General features: G+C 46.8%; 1 protein-coding gene across 4 annotated transcripts in view; it reads right to left on the reverse strand.

The window, feature by feature from the left end:
- The window catches only part of sash1a (SAM and SH3 domain containing 1a), a 153,124-nt gene that overhangs the window by 10,028 nt on the left and 120,709 nt on the right, over positions 1–22,387 (reverse strand). For 2 of the 4 annotated variants that reach the window (XM_061812685.1, XM_061812687.1), the window contains exons 5-16: positions 18,472–18,512; positions 18,306–18,395; positions 18,115–18,227; positions 15,991–16,089; positions 10,058–10,196; positions 9,575–9,966; positions 6,901–6,975; positions 6,683–6,826; positions 3,944–4,076; positions 2,388–2,557; positions 2,099–2,308; positions 255–405 (exon numbers count right to left, since the gene is read on the reverse strand). In XM_061812685.1, the coding sequence (XP_061668669.1) occupies positions 255–405; positions 2,099–2,308; positions 2,388–2,557; positions 3,944–4,076; positions 6,683–6,826; positions 6,901–6,975; positions 9,575–9,966; positions 10,058–10,196; positions 15,991–16,089; positions 18,115–18,227; positions 18,306–18,395; positions 18,472–18,512 (1,757 nt within the window). Of the gene's footprint in view, positions 1–254; positions 406–2,098; positions 2,309–2,387; positions 2,558–3,943; positions 4,077–6,682; positions 6,827–6,900; positions 6,976–9,025; positions 9,967–10,057; positions 10,197–15,990; positions 16,090–18,114; positions 18,228–18,305; positions 18,396–18,471; positions 18,513–22,387 lie in introns of all 4 variants that reach the window. The other 2 variants (XM_061812684.1, XM_061812686.1) reach the window with 2 other exon arrangements.

A 22,387-nucleotide genomic window follows, 5' to 3' on the forward strand; every position in this document is an offset into this window, starting at 1 on the left:
CAACAAAAATGTCCGACTTAACGGCAAACACGCGGAGAAGGGCTTTGCGTTAGCGTGGCGACTTTAGCGCGCAACCGTTGTAGCGGCACGGAAAAGCCTCGGGACGACCTGGCGGGATGCAATCCAGCCACCGGAGGCTTTAAAAACTAAAAAGTTGACTCCCGATGGAACCATTTATCCGCGCCACTCCGGCATCTATTCTTCGCGACGACAAATTGAACGGAACCGAGCCGTTCGACTTCCGGATCGCTTACTGTCGTATTCCTGCAGCAGCTCCACGGCCGTGAGCAGGACCGCCCGGTGTTGGGGGTCTTTGATGTTCAGCTCGTCCAGGTCCTCCTCCTCCAGCAGCTTGAACGTGTCCAGGTCTTCGTAGCCGTTGAACAGGAACGTGGGCATGTGCTCCTGCGTGCCGGAAGCGCCGCAGAAGACGATCGTCACGAGACGCGAGCAATTTCACTTGAAAATCACGCACAAATGCTATTTAAAATATTTATGTATTCCCAAGGATCGTGCACCGCATTCAAAGCAAACATAGCACCGGACGCCGACTTGAAAATGTTTATGTTGGTGGCAAATGCGAGTTATCACGCGGCAGATACACAAACGTCCAAAACGGCACGAGGTGTCAAGTAACGAGTCGCTCGTTGGGACGAAAAGGAGCCGAGTGGGAACCTAAACAAATCGTGCAGATGCGAGGGCGGAGGCGCACAAAAACATACACAAAGTTGCTTCGATATGAGAAAAGATGCGGGGGGGGAAACAAATTTGGAAAATGGAACGTGATTCTGCTTCGTGAAGACGGAAGTCTTTGCATTTAAAAATGGTCAAAGTATTGAACTTAAAAATAAGTCATATTAGCACTAAATAGAAATGTTTTTTGTTTTTTTAATAAAGAAAAGTAGCACTGCACCGTATAAAAACAATCAAACGTGATGAGACTGCAAGGCAAGGGTGTCAAACTCATTTTTGTCGCGGGCCACGTTGCAGTTCCCGTTGCCCTCGGAGGGCCGTTGTGACCATAAAAATCGTTTATCGCCTCATCATATTGACACGTGAAATTTATGGATTACTTTTGCAATCGAGAAATAAAGGGGAATGGGTTTTTCAACTATTGTTGATGTTTGGTCACGTAGAAAACGCTTGCAATACTTGAACGATATGATAATTTGATATTTTTGGTACAGATTTGAACAAGAATCACAGAAGTCGATACACATGATTTGCTTTCGGGGGCCACATAAAATCATGTCTTGGGCCGCATCTGGCCCCCAGGCTTTGAGTTTGACACCTGTGCTGTAAAGAAACAAAATGTTTATCCATCCATCCATTTTCTTTGCCGCTTATCCTAACGAGGGTGGCGGGGAGTGCCGGAGCCTATCCCAGCTGTCAACGGGCAGGAGGCGGGGTACAACCTGAACTGGTCGCCAGCCAATCGCAGGGCACATAGTCGGACTCGCAATCACACCTAGGGCCAATTGATGTTGCATGTTTTTGGGATGCGGGAGGAAACCGGAGTGCCCACCCGGAGAAAACCCACGCAGGCACGGGGAGAACACGCAAACTCCACACAGGCGGGGCCGGAATCGAACCCGGGACCTCAGAACTGTGAGGCCATCGGTTTACCAGCTGATCCAAATGGTTTAATACACTGTAATTATAATACATACATATTGTATGGGTTTTTTTTTTTTTTTTTTTAACCCAAATAGTGAGACATGATACAACAAAGATCATTTCAAAGCACGATGGTGGATAAAACTAACTTCCCGCATGTCCTCAAATGTAAGAAAAACAACAAAAAGCATCGTTCCCGTGCCGTGATGAAACGGATAGCCGGGCTGGCTCATCTTTCCGGGGACTGCAGAAAGTTTGGACGGACGAGAAATGCGGTCGTGACCGAGCGGGTGTCAATGTTTATAATGTGCAGTCTGTAATTTCCCGGGCTAAGTTTAGCGCCGCTTGTCTGTAATTTCTGAAAATGTGTGCGAAACAATGTTCTCCATTATGATATGTTGCCGCGAGCCATTCGAGGGAGGGCACGCCCCTGTCAAATATTTGTGAACGCCATTTGGCCTCGGCGGGGTCGCGTTCCCACCTTGAGGTCGACGCGCTCCAGCAGCTCCTCCACGGACGTCGGCTTGGGGGGTCGGCCCTTCCTCCGGCGCCGCGCCGGCCGTTTGGGCTTCTCCTCTTCCTCGCACAGCACATCCACGTAGATGAACTTGAAGGTGCCCACCTTGTTGTTGAGCAGGCCCATCCAGGTGCCCATGGGCGGCTTGCTGATGATGTCGATCACGTCGCCGCGCTGCGGGACGACAGCGCCGTCACGACCGCGACCGCCGCGTACCGCGAACGCACCCGAGCCTTCGCGGGGGCGTCCTCACCTTCAGCTTGAGGGAATCCGAGTCGTAGGGGCTCGGCGTGAAGTCCGTGTGGACTCGCGCCCGGCCGCAGAACGGTCCTCGGTAAGGCGGCTCCTCGTCGTCGCCGTCCTCCGACTTGACGCTTTCTCGGTTGCTGGCCGAGGAGTCGGTGGTGCTCACCGTCTGACCGCCTTCGCAAAAACACAAAAATATATACCCTCATATAAAAATGTCAGCCATTCCAAAAACATTGAGTGCCATCTTGAGTCAGGATGAAAATGTGTCAAGTGTCATCCCGATAAACATTCTAAATTAGATATTGTGATGAAAAATACATTACATTATATGAAAAAAATAAATCTGAGCTGAGAGCACGTCATCCGTCTCAGTCGACATCCAAGTGGTCGCCATATTGGCTGCATCCTCTGTCCGTGATGTCACGCCGGGTCATTCGACATGGAAAACACGCGGTGGACCCTAATATGGGAGATGAACACGCCCCTTCTGACACGGAAGCTCTTTTCAAAGAAGAGAACATCTCACAACAGAGTGAAGTGACCGGGGCAATATTACCTTATCGTTTCGAGCCATATTTAGATGATATGCGGATCACGGATGCGGCCAAACAACCTCCCCGTCCGAGCCACCACATTTTGCACCCCTGACTTACGGATTACGCCCCTCCCCCAACTATTACTTTTTGTTTAGTAGCTGTATACACACCTAGCCGTCATTTGGAACCCACGACGCTCTCGTCCTTCGCACCCGTGCAATCCATTTTTCACAACAAACCATGTCTTTTGGAAAAGTATGAAGAGCGACTCCATCCTCCCGAGTGTTCGAGCAATATCCAGCAATACAACGAGCCGGCATTTTGGCAAACACGAAGGAACAACGAGCTACCTTCCCGGAGGTAAAACTAGCATAAACAGACGAGACCGCTTGAGTGCGCTACCGCCCTGTACGTCACTTCCTGCTTCTTCGAGAAAACAAATTCCTCGAGAGGATTTTCATGGCGGGAGTGACAAAAAGCCATATACGTACAAATCATGTTTTCGGCTGTTTTTTTTTTTTTTTTCATTAATAACATACTAAAAATCATGCATTTCACGACAGTGGACCTTTATGTATAAATCGTCGGAAAAAACGAGTTATCAAGTGCCATTTTTTTTTTGTTGTTGTTGTTTTAAAAAGAGCTCCTCGAAATTTCACCCTTCCGGACTCCTCTTCCGTCTGTAATGGCGACCAGATGTTTGCCAGCGCAGCTGCATGTTCCTAACAACTCCAAGCCGGCCAAACCGACTCGGAGTCAAGTCCGAGTCTGGAAAAGGCTTCGGCGTTTGATCGCACCAATGTGACAGGAAAGCAAACCAAGTGAGAGGTCAGGAAGTTCTAGAAAGCTCCACATGCAAATAAAAAAAACAAAACAAAACAAAACAAAAAACACACAAAGGCCACAAGCGCTCTCTTGTGGATGGATTGAGGCACGCGCCATTTTTTCCACCACTTTAACGTGATATTTTTACAAATGTGGCAGGTTATAATAAAAAGCTCGATGTTGAACGGATGTAACTCACTCATCGAGCTTTGTTCGCTCAGAGAACTCCGGAGACTTTCCACTGATCCTCCCGCCTTGAGTTTGGGCTTCTCCAGGGAGTCGCTGTCGGGCTGAAGGGAATGCGGGGAGCCAGGTGGCCCGTCCGGACTGGACTGGACATCGGAAGGTCGGTTGAGACGTGCGAGGGGAAGACAAAACCGACACTCGTTAAAATGTGCGACAAAAAAATATATATATATATTTGGATTTAGTTATGCAAAGCTGCTTTCCACAGGGCAGCACAGTGGCTCAGCGAGCAAAGCTGGTTCAATCCCGGACCAGCTTGTGTGGAATTTGCACGTTCTCCCGGTGCCTGCGTGGGTTTTTTCCGGGCACTCCGGTTTCCTCCCGCATCCCAAAAAATGCAACATTAATTGGACACTCTAAATTGCCCCTAGGTGTGATTGTGAGTGTGGCTGCTTGTCTCCATGTGCCCTGCGACCGGCTGGCGACTAGTTCTGGGTGTGCCCCGCCTCCTGCCGGTTGACGGCTGGGATAGGCTCCAGCACTCCCTCCCACCCTCGTGAGGATAAGCGACAAAAGAAAATGGATGGATGTATGCTTTCCACAGGCCTTGCAATCATTTTGATGAGTGATAAGTGATGTAGCGATGCTATCAAATGATAGATCATTTATGTCTGTGGAAACATAAGGGTTAGCATATATATATATATATATATATATATATATATATATATATATATATATATCGCAAAATTGTTTGGGGAAAACTCAGTTATACTTTACATTTCCTACAAAACATCTAGATATAAGATACCATTAACTCTTGACATTTGAGGAAAAATATTTTCCATTTTCTTAGCCGCTTATCCTCACGAGGGTCACAGGAGTGCTGGAGCCTATCCCGGCTGTACACCCTGAAGTGGTTGCCAGCCAATCGCAGGGCAAATGGGGACAAAAAAAAACCTGCACTCACAATCACACCTTGGGGCAATTTAGAGTCTCCAATTAATGTTGCGTGTTTTTGGGATGTGGGAGGAACCCGGAGTGCCCACCCGGAGAAAAGCCACACAGGCACGGGGAGAACATGCAAACGCCGCATAGACGGGAACGGGATTCAAACTCCGGTCCACAGAACTGTGAGGCCAGTCCGCTACAATTGCACCACCATGCCACCCTGGGGAAATATATATATATATATATATATATATATATATAATGATTTAATTGGCCATCAAAAATATTTCCCAGGAAATGCTTGCGATTTCTATTAAAACCAATGACAAAACAAGGGGTTTGTTCACTGATCCACTAGGGGGCAGTGTGGCCTATAAAACAACTATTGTTGACTCATTTTGATGACATCTTTTGACAACTTTTTTTTTTGTTTTGTTTTGAAGCCAGCAGGGACTACGCGACAAATTTGGAAATGTGGGTTACGGTGTTGCCATGAGACCACGCCGACAGCCAGATGGACGGTAAACAGACAGTCAAAAATGAGGCCAGAGTAACCGTTAGTGTACACACACACACACACACACACACACACACACACGGGTCCTCGAGACCGAGCCCGAGGGAGACTTGCATCACTCGAGTGGGCTCAGCGAGAGGCACACGCCCAATAGAATCGGACCCCGCAGTGACATTCCCCGGCGTTTCCGAGCTCTGTTTATTCTGTAACCAACGCAAATACGCCCACCCGCTCGCCCGCCCGCCCACAAAAACAGTCTGCGGGCTAATGATGTGGCTAACGCTGCACAACATCCTGGAAATGTTTGAAAAGAAAGTGGGGGACATTTTTTATTTCTTCATAACTATGCTCGGCTGCTCCGTGTTTTGGATATGACAAAGACGACATGGGTAACGTCAACCAAATAAAGATCAAGTGTAAAAGTTATTGAGAACGCTCATAAAAGGGGGGAAATATGTCACAAAATTTTTGTTTTTCTTATTCTGTATTTTGTGCTAATAGCCGTTCTGTTCTGTTTTGTAAGTAAATTTTAATTATTATTTTTTTTTTTTACACTGACTCGACTTTCAACAATGCTAAAACTTTAAAACATTATCACTACGGTGTGGAAAAGGGGTCAAAACACCCCAAACGATTCCATTCACGCATTCGTCGACATCGGGTCATCTTTGAGGAACATTTACTACTATGTAATAAACATTTTAAAGCTGTTAAGCTTTGGAAGAAAAAGAGGTATTGACATTTTTGATACAAACGTAATGTTTTTTTTATTATTATGAAATGAATGTGAAATAAATAGAAAGGCATTATTATTTTAGAAAGGCACTTATTTTACAAATAAATCAACTTATTTTGGTTTCTTTACTTTGGCTGGTCAATTTTTTTCAAAAAGTAAAAGGACACCAGTAGGTCCGGCCCCAGTCTGTGCATCCGATGTGACGGTCTGAGCGCTCCCCCGTGCTGAAAAGTCTCCTTGTGATGAATGCGGATGCGTTACTAACAGGGGAACTCTGGGTACGCAGCAGACGCTTAATGGGGAATCCACCGGTCTCATAGTTCCCCTTCTCCCAACACGTTATATCCTAAGCTAAGCTTAAAACAAAAGGTGATAAAAACATGAACACATATGTACGTTCGCTGTGTTCATCTTTCCGAGACGTCCATAGCGAACATGAACACTTGGCGACAAGTTGTGTGCGCAATAATCACAAGGAGACTTTTCAGCACCGGGAGCGCTCAGACCGTCACACCGGCACCACATTTGAGTTTTCGTGTACGCCTCACCTGCTCGGACAAAGAGCTGCTGTACTTCTTGGACATGCGCTTCCTCATGGTCTCCTTGACCGACTTGACCTTCTTGCCCAGCGAGATCCGCGAAGTGGCGGGAGACTTGACCACCTCCCTGTACACGGCCTCCTGCTCTTTATTCTGCCGGAGGAAGTTTTACAGAATGACGCGCCGGAGCCGGTCGAGCGCGTCGCCCGTCGGCGCTGTGCACTTACGTGGGCCTCCGAGCCCGTGTTGAGCACGTGGAGGGATCGGTTGGAGAGGTCGAAGCCGCCGAAGCTGCATGTTCTCTGCGAAAGGGGGGCACAGGCGAAAAACCGTCAGCCGCCGCTTTAACGGCGCATCCGCACCGGACGACGGAATCGAAGGCACTGCGGTTCATGCGTGATGTTGATCATGGTTGTTTCACATGGGGGGGGGGGGGGAGACACGATGTCACATGAGATACGGCAAAACGAGGACGCGATGGAACACTCCGTGTGCTTCCACAAAGCCCCCGGAAAATTTCAAAGACAATGAGCCCAAAAAGCATCCACAAAAAAACAAAAAATCCGATCCAGCATGTGGCTCGAAACGGAGTCTCTTGATGTGGCCACATAAAACGCTTCGGAACGGAACGAATGCACATTTAGGGCGCCCTCGGCTGGGGTTCGGGATGCCAACACACACACAATACACAACACAGAGCCAAATGTGTGTTAGCTTTAGCACAAACATTCTGTTGTTTTTGATGAGGGGAAGTCTCTTGGTTGAAATTAATGGGAAACTATGAAATGAAAGGATAACAGGGAGATCCAGTATGACCGCTTATGGTTTTTCTTTTTTATGGATCATCCCAAAACTGTGGGGGCACATACAGGCAGATCAAAGTTGGACTTCTAAAATTACCCCTTACTAATTCTCAGGACAAACCCCGGCGTGAAGATCCCTCAAAAAGCGATACGGGGTCCTTGGGCATTTAGCGCCCACAGATGCGGGCCACATTGCCGTCTTCCCGGAGACGGACGGGTTTCGAGCGGCGGCCGAGAATAATGCGATGGCGATGCTCGACGGGAAATGGACATGCACCCAGGGTTTAAATAATTCCAAGGAAAGAAAAACACCCCCCCCCCCCCCGCACCAAAAAAAATTTAATGAAGGCACGGGCCCCCTTAAAAACGGAAGTAATTACAAGGAAAGAAAAGCATCGCCCCCCCCCAAAAAAAAAAAAAAAAACATTGAATGAAGGCACGGGCCCCCTTAAAAAAAAAAAAGCGGAAATAATTACAAGGAAAAAAAAGCACCCCCCCAAAAAAAAATTGAATGAAGGCACGGGCCCCCTTAAAAAAAAAAAAAAAAGCGGAAATAATTACAAGGAAAGACAAGCATCCCCCCGCCCCAAAAAAATTGAATGAAGGCACGGGCCCCCTAAAAAAAAAAAAAAAAAAAAAACACAAAAGGCAACAACAGAAATAAGTGGAGTCCAAAAAAGTTGCTTGGATGAAAACGACCTCACTGGTACACGACAGGATTCAGGTGGCATCGAAGCTGCAGAATAGCGGCGCCAAGTTTTTAAACAGATCCACAGAACAAAAGTGCGTTATAAGCCATTGCTTTACGACTGAAGTGCGGCTATTGTATCGCTCTCATTAACTGATGTGTCATGATCAAATATTTACATTGAAAACAAAAAAAAAAAAAAAACATATGATCCTTTCATATTGACCTATGAAGGTTTGAAGCAAAAAGACTAACTCGAGAATATCATCATGCTGAAGTCGACACATACAGTGGAATCTCTAAAGTCAAAGAATATTGTTGAAAATTGCATTTTAAGTGCAAAAATTCCCCAAAAAGCTGTCGCGTGTAAGGTGAAACGTATGAAAATTGACGAAGTCGGCGCAAAGTTACACGAAGCACGCCCACGACGTCCGCCTGCCGATCAATTCCGTGCGCTGACGAGCGCCGCTTTCGATCCAGTTACGAAATATTCAGAAAATAAAACCGTGAGCTAAATCTTTTCTTGATGACGGTACCATAAAGACGGAACCTATCTCTGAAAGTGGTACAAATCAAATGTTTTGCTAGCTTAACTGTAGCAAAATATTGCCCGAAACATTGCGGGCGTTTTTCGTATTGAGAACAAGATCGGCATCCCAGAATAAATTGTATTCAACCCAAGAGGTTCCACTGTATCCCGTAGCAATCCACCATCTTCGAAAACCAACACCGCTGTAAGGTTTCAGACTACGGACGATCAGGTTCCTGCGAGCTCCGACTAAAAGCTATTCTGCAGCTTTGACGCACGCCGAGTCCCGCTCACACGAGGCGGCCGACCGGAACCTCGCGGTCCGAACTCACAGACTTCTGCTGGATGCGTAAGAGCACGCGCTTGGTGCAGCGGTCCACGCTGGCCGCCCACTTGCCGTCCGCCTCGCGGTCCTCCTCCAGCAGACAGCGCCGCTCGGCTCGGCTGAGGGTGACCGGGCGGACCAGCTGGGCCCAGTTGAGGTGACCGTACAGGCTCCGCTCTACCACGTAGGTGATGTTCAGCTCACTGACTGCGCTGCGAGCCCGCAGCCGGCGCGAGGGGAACGCCCAGCTCCCTCCCACGCTGAAACCTTTCGATTTGGCTACGTCGCCGCGGGCGGGGGACGAGGGGGTGACGCACAGCGGGGAGGAAGGGGTCTTGGTGTTGCGCGAGCGCTGGTACAGAAGGTGTTTGGTGGAGTACGAGTAGTTGGGGTCGGGCTTTCTGTGCGTCCAGCCGCCACGGTGCCGGTTGGCGGTGTGGTATTTGGGGCTGCCTTGACAAAGGTCATCGTCCAAGGGGATGAGGCGGCGGGATTGGGCTTTGGGGCGGGGTTTGGTGAGCCCGTAAAAGGCGTACATGGCCTCGTTGCTACTTACCCCGTGGGAGATGGAGCTCAGCGCCTTCCGCATCTCGCCGTCGTCGGTCGTGGAGCGCGACAACTTCCCTTCGTCGTCCAATCCGCAGCCATCCAGCTCCGAGAAGGAGGAGCCGCTTCCTCCGATGCCGGAGCGGACCGGGGTCGTCCTGGGCGGGCGGATGAGGCCGTGGCTACTGGAGGACTTGTTGAAGGTCTTCACCAGACGGTGTCCGGACCAGGTGTCCAAGCTGCTGGAGGACGGGGAGGTGGTCAGGCTGTCGGTGTCGCCGTCCACGGAGAGCTGGTCCTGGTGGAGGGAGGCCTCCTGAGGCAGCGAGTGCTTCTTCAGGACACCCGTGTACAACGCTGTGTTGTCGTCACAACTGGGTACCGCCTCGATATTTAAGAAATCTGAAAGAGAAAAATCCATGCACGGAAGATTTTCTGAGCCCCAGAAAGTCCGGACCGCTCTCAAAAGCCGTATTTTTAATCGTTTACAAACCTTCGGATCCGTGCTTCTTGCCCTCTTCCACCTTAATCAGTTTTTTCCTGACCCGTCGGGTGGAATTGACCAGCTTGTGGAGCCGTTTGAACTTCACGGAATCCTCCGATTGCTCGTCGTCGGACTGCTCGCGAGATTGCTGCGATAAAAAGAGAGAGGGAGAGGGGGAAGCCGGTTGACGTTCCGCCAGACGCCAGTATTCTTAGGGAGCGCTAAAGAATGCAACTACAGCAGAAATGGAAGCGGGGATCAAACTCAACGACGCACAAGTGAGACAAACGCATTTTGTGGTCCTCGCACGCCGTCAATGGGAGCATTGTTGGAGATGGAGTCAAAGTTAGACTGGTGAGAAATGGAGGGCAGACACCGTGGGGACGACGATTAATTCGCCACAAAATGGACCGCGAAACAATGAATGGACCCGACATGAATCAGTGTAACGATCCGCCGGGGGACGCGTCGCCCTCCGGAGGCCGTTTGAGTCTCGGTGGTGCGAGGACAAAAAAAAAAAAAAAAAAAAAAAATTAAATTCTGGGTCACAACGAGTGAATGTTCGCTCTCTCTCTCTTTCTCTCTCCATTTATGGCCGTTATGTTGAAATGCTTGGTGAAGGAAAAGACGCTCATAACAGGTTTGAGAGAGGATCATCCATCCATTTTCTGTTGCTTATCCTCACGAGGGTCACGGGGAGTGCTGGAGCCTATCCCAGCTGTGAACGGGCAGGAGGCGGCGTACACCCTGAACTGGTTGCCACCCAGGACACATGGAGACAGACAACAGTCGCACTCACAATCACACCTATGGGCAATTTAGAGTATCCAATTAATGTCGCATGTTTTTGGGATGTGGGAGGAAACCGGAGTGCCCGGAAAAAAAAACAACACAGGCACGGGGAGAACGTGCAAACTCCACACACAGGCGGGTCCGGGATTGAACCCGGGACCTCAGAACTGTGACTATTATTATTGCAATTATTTCCAATTGCACAATTCTCAGCAATTAAACATGAAATAGCCCAAAAACTTTTAGGATTACCCAAATAAATGCTACAAGATGGTGGCCAAAACTTAAACGCTTCCATTTGAGAAGGCTTTTGTCCTGTCCGACCATTAAAATCTCTTTCCCTCATATCAACATAAAAAAACAAAAACACATGATACGAAAAGACGGCGCCAAAGCACTACTTTTATATTAGGGGTTTGCCCTGGCCACAACAATGGCAAATAATAGAGGTGAGGTTACACCGACCGCTAACAAAAAAAAAGAAAAAAAAGTGACTGGGTGAAGATACAAATCGCAAATGCTGGCAAAAGCAAAACAAACAAACACACACACAAAAAAGCAAGCACAATCACTTTCTTTATATGATTTCATTGCTTCATGGATAATAAACCCACATGACAAAATTATACACGACGGATCCTTGATTTATCACATCCACCCCGAGGCTCCGAGCGAGCGCAAAGACGAGCACCCGAGCACTCGGCGCACTGTAATTGCCCGCCTGGGCAGAAAGCGCTGGCACCGAGCGCCAACAGCTTCATTTGTTTTCAATGGTCTCCATGGCAACGCCGCACGACGGGTTCTCCGAGGCTGACCGTGCGGCTGGCAGAGAAGAACGCACGCGCTCTCACGCGCACGAAATGACAGACAGAGCGAGTCTGTTCGAGTCGTGATACTCGGGGCCTGACGGTCCATGAAGAAATAGCTTAATTGCCCCCCCCCCCCCCCCCCAACACGCCCTCCTTCGTTTTTGACCACAAGCCCGGCTCGGTGGCGGCTTACATGCAGCAAGGATGATGTAAACAACTGCGGCTTGGAACGTAGCGCCAACCACACAAACACGTGACGTTCCGTAAATACTCGACGGCATGGCATCACCTAAGCGACATTCCAAGTTTCCAACGCCGCCGAGCGCTGTCTAGTAAAACCTTACTAATCTCCGACAAGTTGGGGGAAAAACACATCGATCAACAGTCCCTCTTTCTCCTCGGCCTCTCTCACCGCCATTTAACCTTTCGCAAACCGCGCAAAAACAAAACGTCCGCTGTTCTCGGTTTGCAAACCGCACAATTCCTCCTGAAGCCTTTGGAGGCGTATCTTAAGATGTGCCGTTGATCAATCTTTGTCAAGTGACACAGAATGCGGTCTGGGCCGCGAACGGCGCGCATTTTCCCGCAGCAGCGTCGGCGTCGAACAGAGACAATTGCTTTCGACACACACACACACACACACAAAAATTGTGGAATACAGTTCCGCGGGGGCGCCTTCGGACTTTGTAAAATTTTGCGCACTGATATGCAACTGCAAACGCGCGCATGTAAATGACGCACGTGGAGAGGAAGCCGTGAATCAAAGCAAGATTCAAAAGGAAATTGATTGGCTGTGCCACTGACCTTAGAGCAGTTTGAGACCATTTATGAAAAGATGAAACTACATCTCTTGTAACATCTTCAAGCTGACAACTTCATACTCACCAGTTTATGAAGTTCGAGGCTTTGTGTCCCGCACGAACAATCCACACGCCGCAGCCGCGCATGCGATCGGAAGGTCCAAAATGACACCGAGCGCTCGCTCGCAATGCTGGCTCGCACGCACAGACCGGGAACTCCGCAATAAAGGGGGCGGTCGCCATGCGCCGTGCGGCGCTGCGAGCGGGAGAAACGGGTGCGTGTGTTGTGCAGAGAACAATCCCGGCGTTTGAGCCCCGCGTGACCTCCGCCGTGGCCCCCTACCTCCCCTAATGGCCCATCCTGGAATGTGCGGCTCAGATGGCCAAAAAGGAAGACGGGGGGGGTTTGAGCCAAGACGGCATGAATGGCGAATATTAACGAGCGTTGTCATTATGTAGCGCAATGACTTGGGGAACAGGGACGCACTGTGCAGGAAAGTCTACATGTAAAGCACGCGGCAACGCGCCACGCTTGGGAATGACCTCGATTCCGTTCAAGCGGCGGTTGACATCATAGAGGCCCCCCCCCGGAAAGGGTTCAAATGCAGATGGAAATTTTTAGAACTTCCTCTTCACTCCAGTAACGCTTCCTTTGTTCCGTCCAAATCATCGTCTTGGAAAAGTTACAGATGAATTGAAGCACCGGCTTCAAAGCTCACCGAGCGCTTCCGAGATATTTATGATCTATTTTCATTTCCTGTCATTTTGACTGCCAGGTGCCATTTTTTTCCCCCCATTTCCCCAGATTTATCTTTAACAGCAATCATCAACGCTAACATGTAATAGCGGTCACTCACATTTGAAAAATGAACGGGTGTGGTCAGATAAAGTTGCGGGTGTGATTAGGGATGGACTTAAAATTAGATTAATATAACATAACTGTAAATTTAAAAACAAAATAAACAAATGGGTAAAAAATTTCAAACTGAAATGTTAATTTCCAATTTCAACTGATATTCGTAGAACATGATATAAAACGGTATTTAAAAATTTTCTACCATAAAAATTCCTCATCTGACAAACTTTATCTGAAGAAAAGTTAAACGTCAAGGAATAAACACAAACGGTTTATACTCGCAATGTTTTGAAAATGCTGAAATCAAGTCAAAGTAAATCACAATCTCACACTTATTATAGTTTGATACCGAAACATTACCCGTGTTAGATCCCAGAAATGTTTTCAGTGCAACGGAATTTCCTTTGGCGAGGCTCACGATGCTGACGACTTTCGACGCAAATGCGCTCGCGGTACGTGAAGCAGCTCTGAACTGCGCTTTTGCCATCACTTCCGGACACGCTCAGAACGTTTCCGGGTGAGTACCGATTGTTTAGGAGCAGCGCAACATTTATGAAATAAACACGTAAATTAATGTCAAGACTACACAATCTAAGCGACGTCTTTCAATATCTATTTTTTCTACTCGCAACAAATTTCACGCGTGTGATTTTCCGTGCTCGACTGTGCAGATTTGCGAGCGCCAAGGCGCACGAGAGCGATTGCGCTCGTCAAATGTGAGTGACTGAATAGGGAATATTTACATAGATTTTTCCAATTCCTTTTGGACACAAGACGTCATTTCGTTGTCAGTAATGTACACGGACTGCCGGTTCGGCCAGTTAAAATAAGATGAAGCGATTCACATTTCACGACGAGAAGCTAAAAGCAGCCACTCGCGTCCACTTCAGTCAGGCATGAAGGAGATCGGATATCACTCCGTGTTTTCAAAAGCGGCAGAAAATAGAAGCGTCACTTATGCGCAACTTGGATTTCTGGAATTAACTCACGTCCAGTTGGAGAAAGCGGGTCGGCGCGCGGTGCGAAATTGCAAGTTTCGCCCATATGATACCATACTGCGCGAGGCTAATGAAAATCAGCTGTGACCTACATTATGAATGAGAAAAGCCAACGGAGACTGACGTGCTCAAACGGGAGACAATTTCTCACGATTAATAGTTAAAAAGGCCGCGTTGTTCTGCGGTTTGGATGGTTTTAGTCATCCGCCTGAAAATCCACCAGCTAGTTGTGTTCAGCGTTCTGCCAAATTTCTTGTTAAAATGACGGTCCTGTCAATCTTATACTACAGAGATTGGCCGGGAAAAAAAATAAAAAATAAAAAAAACTTCCTTCACATGCTAAACGCCGGAAACCGCATACCGTATGTAGCGTCGACAGATCGGTAAATATGTATTTTAACCAATCATGTCGATTCTCAGTCGTCATGCAGGTCGCGCAAAAGTGAAATTCGGGCGACTGAACTCTTGCGGGTTGTGTTTGAAGGCGCATCAACATGATTCGAAAAGCATTTTTGGAGCGTGCGACCAACAAGTTAAACCCTGATTCAATCATAATCCGTTATGTTTTTTGACCCCCCCCCCCCCCCATTCGACTCAACTGACACCGATGTGTGTAACTGCAGCATCATATTTGGCATTGTACTGCTCTCGTTGGCACAACAAAGAATGAGCATTAAAAAAAAAAAAAAAAAAACATGGTAAACACAGTTTATGATTATTTTGGTATCTGTTCTGACTTAACAACATTTCCCTTCTGTGCTATAGAGAAAAGAAACAAAACATCCAAACATTGTCTTGTTCTGTCCTCGAACATCATTTTGGAATTATAAGAACCAGGAATGTGAAAAAAATATTCATGTATTAAGATCTGGGTGAATGGGAAATGTATTTTTGCAGCTGCAGTTAATACGTCACCCACCCTCCAAAATCCTAATGGCACGTCCCACCCGTTTGTCATCCCTCACCGGGGAACGAGTAGCTTGCTAGCAAACAGCGCTAAGAAACGGACAAATGACCAATTCCCGAACCGATGGACCTTTCCGACCTGTCAATCACTCGTACAACAACAACCAATCAGATAGCCGCATTGTTTTAACCCCTGGCCCCTTGACACGCCCCTGCCGCCGTGTTGCCCCACAAACAATGCCGGTTGTCAGTAGCGTGCGCTTGGAAAAGTTCATGTTACGAAGGAAATGGTCCTCAGATGCATAAAACACATGACAAACTTCATCACCTCAGAAGCCGACAAATAACTTTCCTGAGACCAAAAATGGAATATTTCGGTAACACCATCGACTCGAGGGATGAAAATGCAAAATGTGGCCAACGTGCGTTCACACGATCACAACATGACGTATGATCCAAATGACATGGTGGAGAGAAGGTACAGTATGGACAAACGGGACATGTGGACCTTGTGGATTTTTTGGCCAGCGGTGTAGGAGTGCAAGAAAAAGGGAATAAATGGACAGGAAGAAGAAGAGCGGCAGCAAGGAAGAAGTTGAGTGGTTTTGTCCTACAAGTACGCCGTACATGACAAAACCCGACATGCGTTGGAATCAAAATCTACCCTTTTGCGATCTCCTCGGCTCGTCGGCGAGAGCAGTCGAGGACAGAACGTGAAGGGTTTTTTTTTTTTTTTTTCGGGGGGGGGGGGGGTGGTCGAGGGAGGTGGGGGAGTACTTACGTTGCAGTTTGAGGACTGGTTTAGACTGGCTGCAGGTCCGTCAGTCCACTCTGCAGCGTCAGTACTGCCGGACTGTCTGCTGCGCTCATACTCCTTCAGCTACGTGGAGGAAGAAGAGTTTAGAGAGGCAGAGGAAGAGGAAGAGGGCGGGGCCCGCCGCGCTCTCGCCGAGCCCTCCGTGCGCTCACGGCCAGCTGCAGCGCGCGTTCAAAGCCACGTAGCGGTCAGTAATTATGCTTTTTGGGACAAATTACTCAAACTGAGCGGTCATTTTACATGTGCTTCAAAACTTTGAAGAGTACTGTACCAAAAAAAAAACAATCGCAGGCCCCAACTAGTCGTGTATTTTACAGTTTTATGGAAAAGCTTCTGTTGTGGTGCTATTTTCTATGTTATTGTTAATATCAAAAACTGGGAATGAATGAGGACAGTTTGTACGGAGCAAACATGGTGGCCGCTGTGTAGGGCTGCGGCTATCCATCCATCCGTTTTCTTTGCCGCTTATCCTCACGAGGGTCGCAGGCAGTGCCGGAGCCTATCCCAGCTGTCAACGGGCAGGAGGCGGGGTTACACCCTGAACTGGTCGCCAGCCAATCGTAGGGCACATGGAGACAAACAACCAATCACACTCACAATCACACCTACGGGCAATTTAGAGGGTCCAATTAATGTTGCGTGTTTTTGGGGAAGTGGGAGGAAACCGGAGTGCCCGGAGGAAACCCACGCGGGCACGGGGAGAACATGCAAACGCCGCACAGGCGGTGCCGGGATTGAACCCGGGACCCTCAAAACTGTGAGGCCAACTCGGCTGCAGCTATTGAATATGTATTTGATTAATCTGATATACTGCCCAGTTATTCTTAGTTAATTACTACTGTTTTGCTGATTATTGTTGATATGATAATTCAGTACCTTTCACAATTCCAGTTTGCCTGCCCCCCCAACTCTTATTTTGGTGGAGTCATTAGCTCCACTTTTGGGATATTATTATCAATCATAACTATCATGAAGGCCGCAGGGTGGATCAGCTGGTAAAGCGTTGGTCGGCCTCACAGTTCTGAGGACCCGGGTTTGATCCCGGCCCTGCCTGTGTGGCGTTTGCATGTTCTCTCCGTGCCTGCGTGGGTTTTCTCCAGGCACTCCGGTTTCTTCCCACATCCCAAAAAACACGCAACATTTATTGGAGACTCTAAATTGCCCCAAGGTGCGATTGTGAGCGCGGCTGTTTGTCTCTATGTGCCCCGCGATTGGCTGGCGACCAGTTCGGGGTGTGCCCCGCCTCCTGCCCGTTGAAAGCTGGAGTAGGCTCCGGCATTCCCCGCGACCCTCGTGAGGATAAGCGGCAAAGAAAATGGATGGATGGATGGAACAACTATCATTAAAGTACGGCTAAAGCAAAACGCTGGGCAGCGACGTTTGCACAGTACTCTTGTTACCCCACTACAACCTTTTATGCTTTTATTAAAATTAGGTTTTTTTAATAAATGCTTCTTTCAAAATTATTAGACACTAACGCGATGCTGGTTGGTCAGTGATGTTTCGTTCTACGAGGGAACACAATCCACAAAGCTTTGCTCATTGATTGCTTTTTGTCAGCCAATAGAAAAATTTTAAGGGTGGAAAAACCGAGGAACCCGCCTCGCGGAGCGCAATCCTGCCGGAAAGGTCCAGGAGCCCATGAGCAAGGCATTTGGGGAGGTGATTGACAGGAGGAAAGGAAGGAAAAGGAGGAAGGAGGAAGGGAACACGTCAATCAGCGAATATCACGTCAATATTGGAGGCAAAAAAAAGGGAGCAGAAGCCAAAAATGAGAATCCACCATGTCCAAGCTACTGAGAGAAAGCCACTACGCACCAAAGTCCTCCACCTCACCACCGAGTTCTGCACACCCACACTCCAAGAAATCACACCCCCACAAAAAAAAACAAACAAAACAACCAAATATAGGATTCCCCCATTGGTCTGGAGTTTGTGTGCGCACAAAAAGGATTAGGCAAGTTAACAATGCAACGTTTTCCGTCAGAGTTCGTAATAGTGAGTCATTTTAGTCAGATGGTAGTTAGAAACCACTTTTGTGTGGTTTTAGGGGGGGGGGCGGCAGGACGTTCTTTCAAATTTCCCTACCCGAGCCAGCGCTTCTTCCACAGTGATCATCTTCTCTTTCACCATCATCATCAACTGGATTCGCTCCTCGTCGCTCATGGTGATCTCGCTGGCTACGTAGCCGATGTCCTCACCTGAATCGGGCGAGTCGAAGGTGGATTCAGATCCAAAACAGGTTTTTGTGGGGGGGGGGACAAACACACCGCACCGACCTTTCGACGTCTGTCGAACGACCGCCTTGTTCTGAGGCTTGCGGAAATTCTGCCAGAAGGACTTGTTCTTCTTCTTGTTGTCCCATTTTCCTAAAGACGGGGGCACATTTCATAGACGTGAAAACTTCCAATCCCAAAAACGCTGTCGCCGGCTTCTCCTGATTACCTCCTGATCCGTCTTCCGAGCTGGATTTGTGCACGGACATCCTGGAGGTCAAACAAGAAAAGTTGAATGAGCGAAAGGGGAAAAGGGGGATATCCCAAAATTGCGCCTAATCGCGTGGCTGAAAGGGAATTATGTAATCATTTTCGATTCATTTGTTTATTCACGCACGCAGTGCAACTTTATTAAAAACGTTCCCCTTTTCACAGACGAGCCACATTGCCTTCTTCTTCTATGCTTTTTCTCAGGGAATGTTAACGGAATTGTTTTTCCAAATATCCCATAACGCACGTTTATCAAGATGATGATGTGTCAAAATCCAGATTTTAAAAAAACATCCAGTTAAAACAACAAAACCTACGGTCCGGTCAACTGAGTATTATGGATGCAGCCGCAGTGCACACATGGAGCTGCAGTGGCATCTTTTCACCACATGAGGGCAGAAGTGGTTCTAATTTTTTTCATTTTTACTTTTTTAAAGCAGGCTTCGGGCAGTGAAGATGGGAGTAAAGATGGAAGAAAAGCGGAAAAGAGGGCAGTAAGATGGGGTGAAAAAAATGAAAGAGGGCAGACTCAGCCTGTTTGTTTTTCCACTTCCCTTGGCCCGGTCGCAACCACGACACGGGAGAGGAGTGGGAAGACGTATTAAGACGTGGAAAGCAGTAAGAGTAGAGACAAAAAAAAAAAAAAAAAAAAAAAAAAAGTCCTGACACATATCTATAAATCGTCCAAAGTAATCAAAATTAATGGAGAAAAACAAGCCGGAGGCGCACGAAAGCCTTTTTCCACCATCGTTGGCTGCAAGTTCGGTATCAGTTTTAAGAAGCGAACACTGACATCATGAAGGAGTTTGTTGCTACACATTCAACGCGGGATCAAAACGCACTTTCGTAACTCCAAAAGTATTTTTCAGGCCGCGTTACAAAAAGAACAAGAAAACAAATGTTGTAACGTGCATTTTAATTAGGAAAAATAACACTTCATAATAATTTATAAAAAATATAGCGTAATTTAAAAATTAAATAGAATGAAAATTTAGTTTTTTGGCATACTGCTTCAAATTGAATGCCATTGTGCGAAAACTGTGTGCCAAGCTTAATCAGGAAAAATAACACTTCATAATTTATAAAAAATATATTGTAATTTAAAAATTAAATAGAATAAAAATGTAGTTCTTTGTCATACCGCTTCAAATTGAATGCCATTGTGCTAAAACTGTGTGCCAAGCTTAACAAGGAAAAATAATTTATAAAAAAATATATTGTAATTTAAAAATTAAATGAAATAAAAATTTTGTTTTTTGTCATATCGCTTCAAATTGAATGCCTTTGTGCGAAAACTGTGTGCCAAGCTTAATCAGGAAAAATAACGCTTCATAATTTATAAAAAATATATTGTAATTTAAAAATTAAATAGAATAAAAATTTAGTTTTTTGTCATACTGCTTCAAATTGAATGCCATTGTGCTAACACTGTGTGCCAAGCTTGACCACCTGGGGGCAGTCTTATGCAGATAATGTACATCTAGTGTTCATTGAGATGTCTAACTCTTCTCTCGAATTATCAGTACAGCACTATGAAGACATTCGATGCAGAGATGATAAGTAATATAGAACTGTCATTCGTGTTACTGCACGGTTTGATTTGAATCTGTTGTTGAAGGGTTAAAGCACAAAAACAGATGCCATTTACCAAAATTCTAGCAGAGTGATTGTTTTAAATAAACATGGTGGCCTCCTCTTTGTTTTGCATTTAGCTGGACAGTAAATTTAAACAGTGAGTGGCAATTAACAGCTCAAAGCTCTTCTCTTTTTTTTTTTTTTTTTTTTGGAAGAATCGTTCACTAATAGTCACCGGCAAACCGTATCGGTACCATTTGAACGCACACTCTCCGTGCAGGAGACTGAAGTCGTGGCGCCGTAATGAGATGCTAATTGAATGGATGCCTCTACTCATTTAAAGCGAAAGGAAATACAGTAACTCAATTGAAACCTTTTCTCAGTCGGTGTCCGCCGCGCCTTCATGTTCTATAAATTAGGCTGTGTGGTACACACACAAATGCACACGCGCACACACACGCACACACACACACACACACTTTAAAAAAAAAAAAAAAAAAAAAAAGGATCCTGAACGTCTTTCAGAGAAAGTGTCAATCCAGGCATTGTGCAGCCTGGCAACTTAATCTGTTTAACTCTCCATTTATGCCGCCCCCCCCCCACCCCTTTTTTCCTCTTTAAGTTCAGTCGCATCTACGCATTGAATGGAGGGCGGTTATCGCCTTAACTTTAACTTTCCCATTCAGACGGCACACAATATAACGTAAAGGTGTCCATCTCAACTTCTGTGGGAGCAACATAAGGTAGGCTGCACATTTTTCCTGACCCTTAAGGTGCATCCGATCATGATTTTGCATTTTGTTTACATCAAAAACAAATTGACCCTCTTGATTAGTATACCCCCCCTCCCACACCTTCTCCGTAACAACCGGAAATGTCGAGCCTGAACTCCCTGGCGACATCGTCGCCGCACTGCTGTGCATCATGACAAGTGCAGCCACCTCCTGACAATCAGGAGTGACAAGGATTGGTGGAAGCGGTGTGAGGGGCGGCCAAAGATCAAGTTTGGGTCACCCCCTCCGGGCGCTGATCTCCTAAGGTGACAGAGGTGATGACAGGGCGGGGATTCGGGGACGTGTTTGAGACTCTTTATGGCCGCACAGGTGAAGAATAGGAAAAAGTCAATGCAAAAGTTGGAGAATGTTTTGCATTAATACATTCTGGTCAAAATTAATTTGAGTATTACCTTGATTGGTTTCAATCAATTTTCTCTTTCTCAGACTTAAAATCTATAGGACCAAAACTATTGTAAGAAAAAAGGAAAAATAAAAATTCTAAAGCACATATGAGACTTTTTGTCATATTTTAAGAGACGGAAAGGGCATTCCTTAAGACCAAAACTATTGCAGGGAAAAAAATGAAACAAAAATCTAAAGCAAGATTTTTTGTAGTATCTTGCTATGCGCAGAGGGAATTCCTTATGCGATATTAAAACGACTCGTGTCATTCAAGGGACAGAAACCAGAGAGCCAGGCGGAAGACGAGCACATCGGCAGAGTCAAAAGCAGACGTCATTCCGACTCATTTGGCATCTGGTTCCCATCGTGCACGGGCTTTTCGTCTACGCAACGTGTACAACGTGTGGTATGCGCTTCCTCGTGAAAGCTGCGAGCCCGCCGAGGGTCACACGGGGGTGAGAGGCTCCCGCAAAAATGGGAACGCTAAGACCATTTTTTTCTGTTTCAGGGGTGTCAAATTCAATTTTGTCACTGGCCACGTTGTAGTTACAGTTTACCTTGGAGGTGCGGGTTATGACTGTGAAATCATATAAATGCTTAATCATTCAATTTAAACATTCACCACGTTTAATCACATACGCAACAAGTTGATGGATAACCAGTTTTGAAATCAGAAGTCAAGAATAATAGTTCAACTATTCAAGTTATTGGAAAAAGTGGATTGCTATCAAAAACAACGCTTTTGCAAAAAACTCACTTTAATTCCAAATAACATTTTTGAAATTTCGGTCCACGTTTTAGCAGGAATCATGGAAATTCAACCAGGTGATTCGCTTTTGCGGTCCACAGAAAATGATGCGTTGGACCGGATCTGGTGCCTGGGCCTTGAGTTTGACACCAGTCTGTTGGGATTTCCATGCCCGAATATTTCATCCGAAACATCCTTCCACTTTTATCACCATTTATCCTGTTCAGGGTGGCAGGTTGTTGGAGTTTGTACTCAGGAGTCAGCACACATGCATTTCCTTTTTTTTTTTGCAGACCCATTTCTATAGCGTGATCTCATGCACTTTGTCGTTCAGGAACCGCGCCCAAATCCGGTTCAATAAAGCTCCTTGGTCT

This window comes from Syngnathoides biaculeatus, chromosome 23 (genome assembly GCF_019802595.1).
Source record: "Syngnathoides biaculeatus isolate LvHL_M chromosome 23, ASM1980259v1, whole genome shotgun sequence".
NCBI classification, from domain to species: Eukaryota; Metazoa; Chordata; class Actinopteri; order Syngnathiformes; family Syngnathidae; genus Syngnathoides; species Syngnathoides biaculeatus.